Genomic DNA, 12,200 nt, shown 5'->3' on the forward strand with positions numbered 1-12,200 from the left:
TATTTTGTTTTCCCAGTAGTCTCTTAAGTGTGCAATAGCATTATGTCTGAAAAAAACAACGTATATTCCTTAATTTTAAAATACTTTATGGTTAAACAATGCTAACCATCATCTGAGCTTTCAGTGAGTAATATTTTTGCTTGGGGAGGGTCTTGTCTTGAGGTGGCTGGCTGCTGACTGACCAGGGTGGCGGTTGCTGAAGGTGAGGGTGGCTATGGGAACTTCATAAAATAAGACAACAGTGAGGTCTGGTGCATCAATAGACTCTTCCATTCATGAACTATTTCTCTGTAGCATGCAGTGCTGTTTGATAGCATTTTACTCAATCCTCTCAAACATTGTGCTTCTTTATCAGCTCAGTTTAGGTAATATTCTAAATATTTTTCTGTCATTTCAACAGTCTTCACAGATTCTTCACCATCTCAAGAAACCACTTTCTTTGCTCATCCATAAGAAGCATCTCCTCATCCATTAAAATTTTATCACAAAATGGCAGTAATTCAGTCACATCTTCAGGCTCCACTTCTAATTCTAATTTTTGTGCTGTTTCCACCACATCTGCAGTGACTTCCTCCCCTCAAGTCTTGAACCCCTCCATGTCATCCATGAGGGTTGGAATCAGCTTCTTCTAAACTGTTAATGTTGATATTTTGACCTCTTCCCATGAATCATAAATGTTCTTACTGGCATCTAGAATGGTAAATCTTTTCCAAAAGAAAATTTTCTTTCTGTAACTCAGTTTTCAATTTACTTTGCCCAAAGCCATCAGAGGAATCACTATCTATGGCAACCAAATCCTTACAAAAAATGTATTTTTTTTTTTAAACATCCCTCTCGGGGTTTTTCCTTGATCCATGGGCTGCAGAATGGATGTGTTAGCAGGCACGAAAATAACCTTAATCTTGTTGTACATCTCCATCAGAGCTATTGGGTGACACGGTGCATTGTCAGTGAGTAGTCCTATTTTATTTTATTTTATTTTATTTTTAAATTTTATTGTGTTATGTTAATCACCATACATCTCATTGTTAGTTTTTGATGTAGTGTTCCATGATTCATTGTTTGTGTATAACACCCAGTGCTCCATGCAGTATGTGCCCTCTTTAATACCCATCACCAGGCTGGCCCATCCCCCAAACCCCCTCCCCTCTAGAACCCCCAGTTTGTTTCTCAGAGTCCATAGTCTCTCATGGTTCGTCTCCCCCTCCGATTTCCCCTTCATTTTTTCCTTCCTACTATCTTTTTTTTTTTAACCTATAATGTATTATTTGTTTCAGAGGTACAGGTCTGTGATTCAACAGTCTTACACAATTCACAGCGCTCACCATAGCACATACCCTCCCCAATGTCTATCACCCAGCCACCCCATCCCTCCCCCCGCACCACTCCAGCAACCCTCAGTTTGTTTCCTGAGATTAAGAATTCCTCATATCAGTGAGATCATATGACACATGTCTTTCTCTGACTTATTTCGCTCAGCATAACATCCTCCAGTTCCATCCACATCATTGCAACTGGCAAGATTTCATTCCTTTTGATGGCTGCATAATATTCCATTGTATATATATATATATACCACATCTTCTTTATCCATTCATCTGTCAATGGACACCTTGGCTCTTTCCATAGTTTGGCTATTGTGGACATTGCTGAGCAGTCCTATTTTAAAAGGAATCTTTCTGAGCACTAAGTTTGAACAGTGGGCTTAAAATATCCAGTAAGCCATGTTGTAAATAGATGTGCTGTCATCCTGGCTTTGTTCCATTTATAGAGCACAGGCAGAGTAGATTCAGTATAATTCTTAAGGGCACTGGGATTTTCAAAACAGTCAATGAGCACTGGCTCATTAGCTACATTCGCCCCTAACAAGCCAGACTGTCCTTTGAAGCTTGAAGCGAGGCATTGACTTTTCTCTAGCTATGAAAGTCCTAGATGGCATCGTCTTCCAATAGAAGTCTATTTCATTTAAGTGAAAATCTACTTAGTGTAGCCACCTTCATTAACGATCTTAGTTAGATCTTCTGGCTAACTTGCTCTAGCTTCTACATCAGCATTTGCTGCCTCACCTCGCACTATTCTGTTATGGAGACGGCTTCTTTCCTTAAACCCCATGAACCAACCTCTGCTAGCTTCCAACTTTTCTTCTGCAGCTTCTTCATCTCTCTTGGCCTTCATAGAACTGAAGAGAGTCAGGGCCTTACTCTGAATCAGGCCTGGACTTAGGAGAATGTCATGGCTGGTTTAATCTTCTCTCCAGACCGCTCATACTTTCTCCATAGCAACAATACAGCTGTTTCACTTTCTTACCATTCGTGTATTCACTGGAGTAGCACTTTTTAGTTTACTCCAAGAATTTTTCTTTGCATTCACAACTTGACTGGTGCAAGAGCTTTCAGCCAGTTTCAGCTTTCCACATGCCTTCCTCACTAAGCTTAATCACGTCTAGCTTTTGATTTAAAGTGAGAAGGTGGGACTCTTCCTTTCACTTGAACACTTAGAAGCCATTGTAGGGTTATGAATTGGCCTATTTGGGGAGGCCTGAGGAAAGGGGGAGAGATCGGGGAAATGGCCAGTCAGTGGAGCAGTCGAACACACATTTGTTGATTAAGGTCACTATTTTATGTGGGTGCAGTTCATGGCACCCCCCAAAACAACTATGATAGTAACATCAAAGATCACTGGTCACAGATCACCATAACAAATATAATAATGAAAAAGTTGGAAATATCACAAGAATTACCAAAATGTGACATAAAGACACAAATGAGCAAATACTGTTGGAAAAGTGGCGCTGATAGACTTGCCACAAACCTTCAATTTGTTTTAAAAACAAAACAATGAGAAACAGTATCTGCGAAGCACAATAAAACAAGGTATGCCTATATGGGTGTAGTGGTATCTCATTTTACTTGCATTTAATTAATGACTAATGATGTTGAGCATCATTTCGTGGACCCACTCATTTATGCATCTCCTTTGGTGAAGTGCTTATTCAAATATTTTGCCCATTTTTAAAAAATTCCCTTGTCTCACTGAGTTTGAGAATTCTTTACGTATTCTGGATATGTGTCCCTTATGTGATAAATGTGTTATTCATATATTCTTCTATCTGTGGATTGCCCTTTTTTTTTTTAGACTGTGCACACAAGGTGGGGGAGGGGCAGAGGGAGAGAGAGAATCTTAAGCAGGCTCTGCGCCTGGCATAGATCCTGAGATCATGACCTGAGCCAAAATCAAGAGTTGGTTGCTTAACCGACTGAGCCACCCTGGCGTCCCACCTTTTCATTTTTTTAATGGTGTTTTTCAAAAACCAGAAGTTTTTAATTTTGACAAAGTCTGATTTATCATTTCATGTTTTATGCTTCTGGTGCTCTAAAAATCCTTTATCTCAGGACCATAAAGACATTCTGCTTTTTCTATATAGTTTTATAGTTTTATAGTTTTACATTTTACATTTAGGTCTTGATCCATTTCAAGTTATTTTTTCATGTTATTTAGCAGATTTGCCTTGTTCCTGATCTCAAGGGAAAACAACTCCCATCTTTTACCATTAAGTATGATGTTGACTCATTGATGGCCCTGTTATTTGTTTGAAAGCAGTCTCTGCAATTCCTAGTTTGCGGAGACTTTTTGTCATGAATGGGTGTTGAAATTTTTTCTAATGCTCTTTCTGGATACATTAGGAAATGATGATGTATTATCCATTCTGTTAATATGGTGAATTCCATTGATTTTCAAATGTTCGGCTAACCTCTCATTCATGAGATAAACTACTTGGTCATGATCTCTTTTTAAAAAATGTATTGTCCAATTTGACTTGCTAATATTTTTGTTAAGGACTTTTGCACCTAAATTTATGATGGAGATTGGTGTGTAGTGTTTTCTAATGTCTTTGTTAGATTTTGCTATTAGGGTTATACTAATATCATAAAGGGAATTAAGCAGTGATTCGTCTTTATGCAAAAATATGTTGATGTAGGATTTGTGTTATTTCATTCATAATGGTGGACAGACTTCATCGGCCATCTAGGCCTGGAATCTTTGGGGGAAGGTTTTAAAAAACAGATTTATTTAGGGGTGCCAGGGTGGCTCAGTTGGTTAGGCATCTGCCTTTGGTTCAGGTCATGATCCTGGGGTCCTAGGATCAAGTCCCATGTCAGGCTCCCTGCTCAGCAGGGAGTCCACTTCTCCTTCTGGTCCTAACCCTGCTTGTGTGTGCTCTCTCTCTCTCTCAAATAAATAAAATCTTTAAATAATAGATTTATTCAGTAGATACAGTAGTTCAGATACTGTCTCCTCTTGTTTCAATTTTGATTCTTTATACTTTTCAAGAAATTTATCCATGTCATCTAAATTGTCAAATATGTTGGCATAAAGTAATGCATAATATTCTCTAATCCTTTTTAATGTTCATAGGATCTCTGGTAATAACTCCTTTTTCATTATTTATATTGGTGATTTTCGTTCTTTTTTTCTTAATCACTGTAACTAGATTTTAAATTTTTATCGTATACTTCTCCTTGGCTCGGGTTTACTTTGATCTTTGTTTTCTAGCAATTTTTAAGATGAACTTTCACTGATTTTAGGTCTTCTTTTCTAATATAAGTATGTAAAGGCTTAAGTTTCCTGCTACGCACTGTATTCTTCATGTACTTCACAGTATTTGCTCACTTTTATTATTTCATTTTTGAGTCATAATTATTTTGAGGTGTTATTTAATATTTGAGGTTTTCCTAGATATTATCAGTTTTTCATTATTTTATGGTTAGAGAATTTACTCCTTATGATTTGGATTCTTTTAAATTCATTGCGACTTTTTATGGGCCAGCATATGATCTACCTTTTGACAAATGCATCATCTACACTTGAAAATAATGTGTATTCTTCAGTTACTGGATGTAGTATTACACAGGTATTAATTAGACCCCTGAGGTTGGTGATGGTGTGTAGATCCCCTGTGTCTTACTGAGACTTTGTCTAGTTCTATCAGTTGTTGAGAGGCAGTAAAACCCATTCTGATTGTGAACTTGTCCATTTCTCCATTTAACTCAGCCAATTTTTGCCTCATGTACTTTCAAGTTCTGTTATTATGTGTGTACAAATACAGAATTGTTAATTTAAGTTTCTCTTATCATTATGAAACATTCGTCTTTGTCTCTGGTCATACTTTTTCTTCAAGTCTCTTTTGTCTGATACTAAAGTAGCCACTTTAGCACCTTATGCTTACTGTTTACATGGTACATATACTGTCTTCTGTCTGTTCACTTTCAGCTAATCTGTCTTTAATGTGTCTTTCTTATAAACTAATAGCATGTACTAAGGTCTTGCTTTTTCACCTATTCTCTGCCTTCTAATTGGAGTATATAAACCAATTAACATTTATTGAATTATGGAAATGATTAAATTTAAGCTACGATTAAGTTTTTCTGTTTATCCCGTTTGTTTTTTTTTTTTTTTTTTTTTTGCTTTTTATTTCTTTTTTTTAATTTGAATGTTTATTAGTGTTCCATTTCACTTTACTTACTGGCTCTCTGCTTATATGTCTTTGCATTACTTGTTACTGGTTGCTTTAGGGATTACAACATGCTTAGTGTCTAACCATTGACAGTCTACTTAGAGTTAACTTCATGCCAATTTCACATAATATATAGAAACCTTGCAATCATATAAATCCCTTTCTCCTAGTCTTTTTTGTTCTAGTTGACAAATGTGTTATGTTTGCGTACATTGAAAACTACCAGATATTATAACTTTTAAATCAGTTGTGGGGCGCCTGGGTGGCTCAGTCGGTTAAATGTCTGCCTTCAGCTCAGGTCATGATCCCAGGGTCCTGGGATCGAGCCCCACATCAGGCTCCCTGCTCAGCGGGAGGCCTGCTTCTCCCTCTCCCTCTCCCCCTGCTTGTGTTCCCTCTCTCACTGTCTCTCTGTCAAATAAATAAAATCTTAAAAAAAAAATCAGTTGTATATATATTTTATATATATATGTATGTCTATATTATATATATATGTATGTTTAATGTAAGAGGAAAAAACAGACTTTTATTTCTACTCAGCTGTTCTTTCTGTTGCTCTTTTTTCATTCCTTGAAGATATAAATTCCTTCTTAACATTTCCTTTTAGCCTAAAAACTTCCTTGAATATTCTTTTAGAACAGATATGCTGATGAATTCTTAGTCTCTCTTCTTCTGAAAAGGTGTTTGTTTTGCTTTTTTCTCCTGAAGGATATTTTAGGTGAAGTTCTTTTCTTTCAGTACTTTAAGTCTAGATATTATTTCATTGAGTTCTTGTTTTTACGATTTATAATAAATCTGTAGTCACTGAAATCATTATTCCTCATGTGTACTGTATTGGTTTTTACTGGATGCTTTCAAGATTTTTTTTATCCTTGGCTGTTAGTTACTCTGGTTTTGATGTGTCTAGGCATGATTCTTCTCTGAATTTATCCTATTTGAGATTTGTTGAGCTTCTGAAATTTGTAAAATATATGTCTTTCACCAAATTTTAGCAGTTTGGGGCCACTGTTTCTTCAAATACATTTTTTTTTTTTTTTGCCTCAATATCTTTTTCGTCTCCTCTGGCATCCAAATTACACATTTATTACACAGGTCCCTCGGGTTCCATTTATATCTTTTCAATCTTTTTTTTCTTTGTTGCTCAGATTTTATAATTTCCATTGATCTACCTTCAAGTTCATCGACTTTTTTCTGTCCTCTCCATTCTGCTACCTAGCCCATCTAGCAACTTGTTTCTGTTAGATATTGTATATTTCCATTCTAACATTTCCATTTCGTTCTCCTTTATAGTTTCTATTTCTCTGAGAATTCATATTTCCATTCCTTTCAGATGTGTTTTCCTTTACCTTATAAAACACAGTTATAAACACATAAGTTCTTAAATTCTTGAATTCTTTGGTAGTTCTAACTTCTGGGTCATTCAGAGTTGCCATCTACCATTTTCCCCTTGAGAATTAGTCATAATTTCTTGGTTCTTTTATATTAAATGATTTTAAATTGCATTCTGGATGTTATGAATGCAGTGTTGTATCAACTCTAGGTCCTGCTTACAATGGAGCAGAAAATACAGGATTAACTTAGAAACAAAAACCCTGAGGAGTTGCAATGCCAACATGGCAAGTGAAAACCTGGATATAGCCCATCCTTACTGCTGATTACAACTAAAAACTCTGGGCCCGAGATAGCGGTTGGAGCACTTTGAAAATGAGTAAAGCAGGAAGATGGTGGAGGGGAGTCAACATTCTGGAGAATGTTTTCATTTTAGCAAGTAATCACCCTTTTAGGTTCATACCGCAAGTTCTGTCTCATTTTCTGTGAGTTGTGGTTTCAATCTCAGTTCACTTCTCTTAAGTTTTTGCTACACTGATTTGGGTCTTCACTGTCACATGTGGTTCAGGGGTGAGTCTGGTAGTTGTGTGCATAGTTCAAATCTCGGCTCGGTTCTCTAAGCCTTTTCTACATTGGTTTGGGGGTGTTCTGTACTGCTGTTATTCACGGGTTAGGCTGAGACTTGTGTATTCTAATCTCAGTTCACATATGAAAATATTGCTGTGTTACCTTGAGTCTGAACTGCAAGTGTTTCGCTCAGGGGTTATTCTTCAGCTAGTCTTGGTTCCTTCACAGCTTTAGAGTATCTTCTTCACCCAGTCTTCCTGGATTACCTCCACACTCTTCAATTTGTAAGGGCTTTTTGTTTTTTCTTGGTTCTTTTCACCAAAAAGGGCTCCTACTGGAATTTAGTCACACAGAACAGCATGATGCTCTGCAAATGTTCCACCCTCAGGGCAAAGCTAAGAAGAAATAAAAGTTAAAACTCTACCCCATGCAGGTTGATTCCTCTCCACAGTCTACCTGCTTTTTATTAATTTTCAAAGTGCTGAGATAGTTGTCTGGGCCCAAAGTTTTTAGCTGAAATCCACAGGAAGGATGGTCTATGGTCAGTTTTTTGTTTGCCCCATCAGCATGCAACTCCTTAGGTTTGGTTATGTTTTTACAGTTAATCCTGTATTTTCTGCTCCATTAGAACTTAGTAGCAGATAGGCAACATTACTGAACATTTGGAAGTTCAGTTGTATTCTAAGAAGGTGTTTATAATTTTGCAAAGGAGGAATGAATAGCACATAGAGTCTTCGAATTCAGTCAATTAGAAAAACAAAACATTGATGGCATACTTACTATGTGCTGTGTATGGAAGACAGTAAAATAATTTCAGAGTTTACCTTACAACCTAGTAGGCATTAGGCTTGCTTCAATGAATAAAGATCAGTAAATATGGTAATAAGCATATTACCTACAAAAGACAGGAGCTTTTCCTTGGGTAAAAATACTATTTTTTATTTAACATTATAACCTTCAAAATAATGAATAGCACAGACACAATGCAATTTAATTTTGAATCCACATTCAAATTAGTGTTGCGCTTTCATATCGGTAGAGAAAATCTGAATGACACTTTATTTAATCAATTTGCTTTTTTCTAAGTTTTTAAATCTGGTTTATGAAAAACACGTTATTTTTTTATTTTACTTAAAGATTTTATTTATTTGAGAGAGAGCGCGAGCACAAGCAGGGTGAGGGGCAGAGGGAGAAGCAGGCTCTCTGCTGAGCAGGGAGCCTGATGCAGGGCTCGATCCTGGGACTGTGGGATCATAACCTGAGCCAAAGGCAGACATTTAACCTACTGAGCCACCCAGATGCCCTGAAAAATACTTTAATACATGACGATTTCTTTTTTAGCGTCTTCTTTAGGGTAGCTGATGAAAACTTTTGTAAACTCTTTTTAATTAAATTGCAGACACGACCAGAGCAAGAAGAAGCCAGGAGAGCGATGGTGTGGAATATATTTTCATTTCCAAGCATTTGTTCGAGACAGATGTACAAAATAACAAGTATGTGGCAGTTTTTTTGTGTGACTCTTGTTTTTAAGCCTGTGCCTCTGTATCCAGTTTCAGGGAACTGAGGGTTCCCTTCCGTTTGAAATAAATTTTAAGTTTTATAATATCTGAAACGGATACAAAGGTGATAATTCAGTTAGTAGGTGTTACCAGTCTTCACCTGTAATTTTTTAATAACCTAGAGCTGCTATGTTTCTGGTAAGTTCAATGGGTAGGAATTATTTTGAAGGATGAGGGAATGTTGCTCGTATATTATTGTGACCTCTTTCCACCCCACTCATTGCATCTTAACATAGAATTTGAATAGAATTTTCTTTAAAAAACTAACAACGATGTAATAGATCCCTCGTTCAACCCTCTCTCCCGCATGCACCTCTCTCCCTCATTGGCTCTTCAAAAAATTAAATTACTGTTCATCACCTTGCTTGTACCATGTCCCTTGGCCAGCTCTAACCCCCCACCTCCCCGGGTCCTCCACTTGCTTCAGCGTGAATATTTTAAGGTATCAGGGAGCAATGTGTGTTTTAATGGGGGATTTGGGGATTTTATTGAAACATCAAAATGCTTTTTTCCACGTTTGGCACAGCGGTTGTGTTTTTATAGCACGTAGTCGGCTGCCCCGCTTCCATTAGCCACCAGGCAGTCCCTCCTGTCGTTCTAAAGCTGAGCGTGGTTATTCTGTAGCGTGCGGTGAAATTTCAGTAGTTTCTGTTGTTTGGCTTATTCACTGCTTTATTGCATTGCATTAGTTCTGAAAAAGAGGTGATGGAAAACAGAGTACTGCTGGCCTGAAGTACTTTTTTTCTGCTTAAGTGTAATACAAGCAAGTGTTACTGATTTGAAAATGTAAAATACAAGATTTTTTAAAATTGACATTCTGGAGGACTTGGCCCTACTTATTTTATTGAACACAGTAAAAAAAAAAAAATTACATGTTCAGCAAAAATCTTTTCTATATTTGAATTATGTCTTTCCACTTATATCTATAATTAATTCCCAAATGCCTCTGATTTCCTACAGGTTTATTGAATACGGTGAATATAAAAACAACTACTACGGCACAAGCATAGACTCCGTGCGGTCCGTCCTGGCTAAAAACAAAGTTTGTTTGTTGGATGTTCAGCCTCACGTAAGCCAACAATGAACTATTCAGTACCATTCTGGCCCATGTGAGCTGCCACACTCCATGTGAACCTTCCAGTCTGGGGGTAAATCTGAAGGCTGCTCACTTGGGGCATATCTGTGGCTTTCCTAATGACAAAAGCATTTAAATGTAACTTGAGAAGTCTCCGGTGAGAGGAAAATAAAAAAGGCCCATAATATTAGAAAAGAGGAGTTAGGGGAAGCCACAAGATCTGTCTGTAACTCTTGTTTATATTCCGTGTTAGCCAAGTACAAGACTCTTAGGTATTTCTTCTGTGTAAAATACATTGCTACGTGTATAATGGATTTTTAAGTGTTAAGTATAAGTGTTTGTAATTTTTACAATGGACATTTTGGCCTTCTTTCATTTTGAGTCTCTACGTATCCTAGAAGCGTACACCCCCTACATGGAGCTGTGGGGCATTTCACAGGAATTGAACTGAATGAGATCCTTCCTGCGGCTGTCAGCTGAATATTTGCCGGCAGCCGGGGAACACTTAGGAACACTTTGGACTGAGGATGCCAGTGGATGAAGCCATTCCATTCTTACCGAACCACATCTCCTCCAGCAGAGACCCTACCCATAGCGTTTTCCCTGTTACCCAGGGGCCACGGAGTCTTGCTCCACTGATGGGTACACAACCTCCAAGAGCCAGAGTGGCCTGGAGAAGCCCTTCATTCTTCTTCAGGAAGATGAATCTGGAGTCAAAGCGCCCCAAGAATCAGTAGGGCAGCTGACCCCTTCACGTGGGCACCGGCGATGAGTAGACTACTCCTGCTTGTGCAGCCAGCTCTGTGCCAGGGTCTAGTCGTGTCCAGCTCCCTCGGTGCAGGTCCAGCTCTCCGTCCCGAGAGCCTCACTAGCCCTCCGGACATATGGCTCCTCCGGCTGCACCCCCACACCCCACCATAACCTTTCAGGGGAGTTTGTGGTCTGTACTTAGGTTCTGCGGAGGCCCTGACACACAGGTCAAGAGGCTCCCTCCACTCTCGCCCTTTTGCCATTCCCCCTCGACTGTGGATGAGTCCTCGGAAGCATAGCGGAAATAATGTAAGCTATTTTGATGGGAGAATGTTGACAAGCTTCATGGAAAGCAGAAGTCTTGCCCTTTTAGGACACTCCAAAGGACAGAATGGCAAACAAGACAGACAGAATGACAGACTCCTATTTGAGATCAGGAAGAGGCTCAGGTGGGATGGCTGAAAGACCTTAACGCATAGCATCTTTTGAGTATTTGATTTAAAAATCAGTTTTATGATATTTTTAGCTGCTTCTGTCCAGTATGAATTATGACATATTTCAAAACATTTTAAAAGGCAAGTTATATTCTCCAACATTTTTTCAGGGGCATATAATTATGACATTTAATTGTCAACAACTGATTGAATAAAATATTGAAAGAGCTACTGGCCTTAATTAGATAATTTTAAGGAATTTTCTCCTTTGAAAGAAACTCTGGTTTTACTATAAAATTCACTCATGACATTATGAAGAAATAAGACTTATTTTCTTCCTTGCAGACAGTGAAGCACTTAAGGACCCTAGAATTTAAGCCCTACGTGATATTTATAAAGCCTCCATCAATAGAGCGTTTGAGGGAGACAAGAAAAAATGCGAAGATTATTTCAAGCAGAGATGACCAAGGTGCTGCAAAGCCCTTTACAGTAAGTACAGTGATGCTCAGTAAGAAGGTGTAAGTGGTACTTGAAATCCTACATGTGGGAGCCACTACCTTCGGAAGACATGGTGTAGTAGATGCTGTGATCCAAAACCCGGTAAAAGACAGAATTGTATTTGGGTACATACGTTTTGAGTGATTGGCTGTACTGGCTTTCTGTGCTTCTATGAATAGATCTTCGAATTATATTGACTGAAATATCCCTGTAATAATAAGTGAATGAGTGACAATCCTGAAATTCACGAAAGGTGGGAACTTTGATTCTGTGCAAGCAGTTGAGCAGATCCGAGAGAGGACATCAGAAGGTATGACCTCTGAAGAACTTGCAGTTCAAGAGGGTCATTTTCATTTGTGGCTGAAAGAATAAACACAGAATAGCATTTGATAAACCAGCTGTGGAAATGTCTGCATCCATGTAAAGTGATATAATTGCCTGGTTAACCAAAGTTTTTTAATTCTTCCTTTTGC

The 12,200-nt window shown here is 38.1% G+C and overlaps 1 protein-coding gene and 1 long non-coding RNA gene across 7 annotated transcripts in view; one reads left to right on the top strand and one right to left on the bottom strand.

The window, feature by feature from the left end:
- The window catches only part of MPP7 (membrane palmitoylated protein 7), a 289,462-nt gene that overhangs the window by 274,457 nt on the left and 2,805 nt on the right, over positions 1-12,200 (top strand). For all 5 annotated transcript variants that reach the window (XM_027593230.2, XM_027593227.2, XM_027593229.2 and 2 more), the window contains 3 exons: positions 8,811-8,904; positions 9,931-10,039; positions 11,575-11,718. In XM_027593230.2, the coding sequence (XP_027449031.2) occupies positions 8,811-8,904; positions 9,931-10,039; positions 11,575-11,718 (347 nt within the window). The remainder of the gene's footprint in view (positions 1-8,810; positions 8,905-9,930; positions 10,040-11,574; positions 11,719-12,200) is intronic.
- Positions 8,913-12,200, bottom strand: part of LOC113921861 — an 80,771-nt gene continuing 77,483 nt past the window's right edge. The window contains exons 5-6 of one of the 2 annotated variants that reach the window (XR_003519846.2): positions 11,861-12,087; positions 8,913-9,661 (exon numbers count right to left, since the gene is read on the bottom strand). This is a non-coding gene — a long non-coding RNA (uncharacterized LOC113921861). The remainder of the gene's footprint in view (positions 9,662-11,860; positions 12,088-12,200) is intronic. The other variant, XR_003519847.2, reaches the window with a different exon arrangement.

The sequence above is a fragment of the Zalophus californianus genome, chromosome 9 (assembly GCF_009762305.2).
Source record: "Zalophus californianus isolate mZalCal1 chromosome 9, mZalCal1.pri.v2, whole genome shotgun sequence".
NCBI lineage: Eukaryota > Metazoa > Chordata > Mammalia > Carnivora > Otariidae > Zalophus > Zalophus californianus.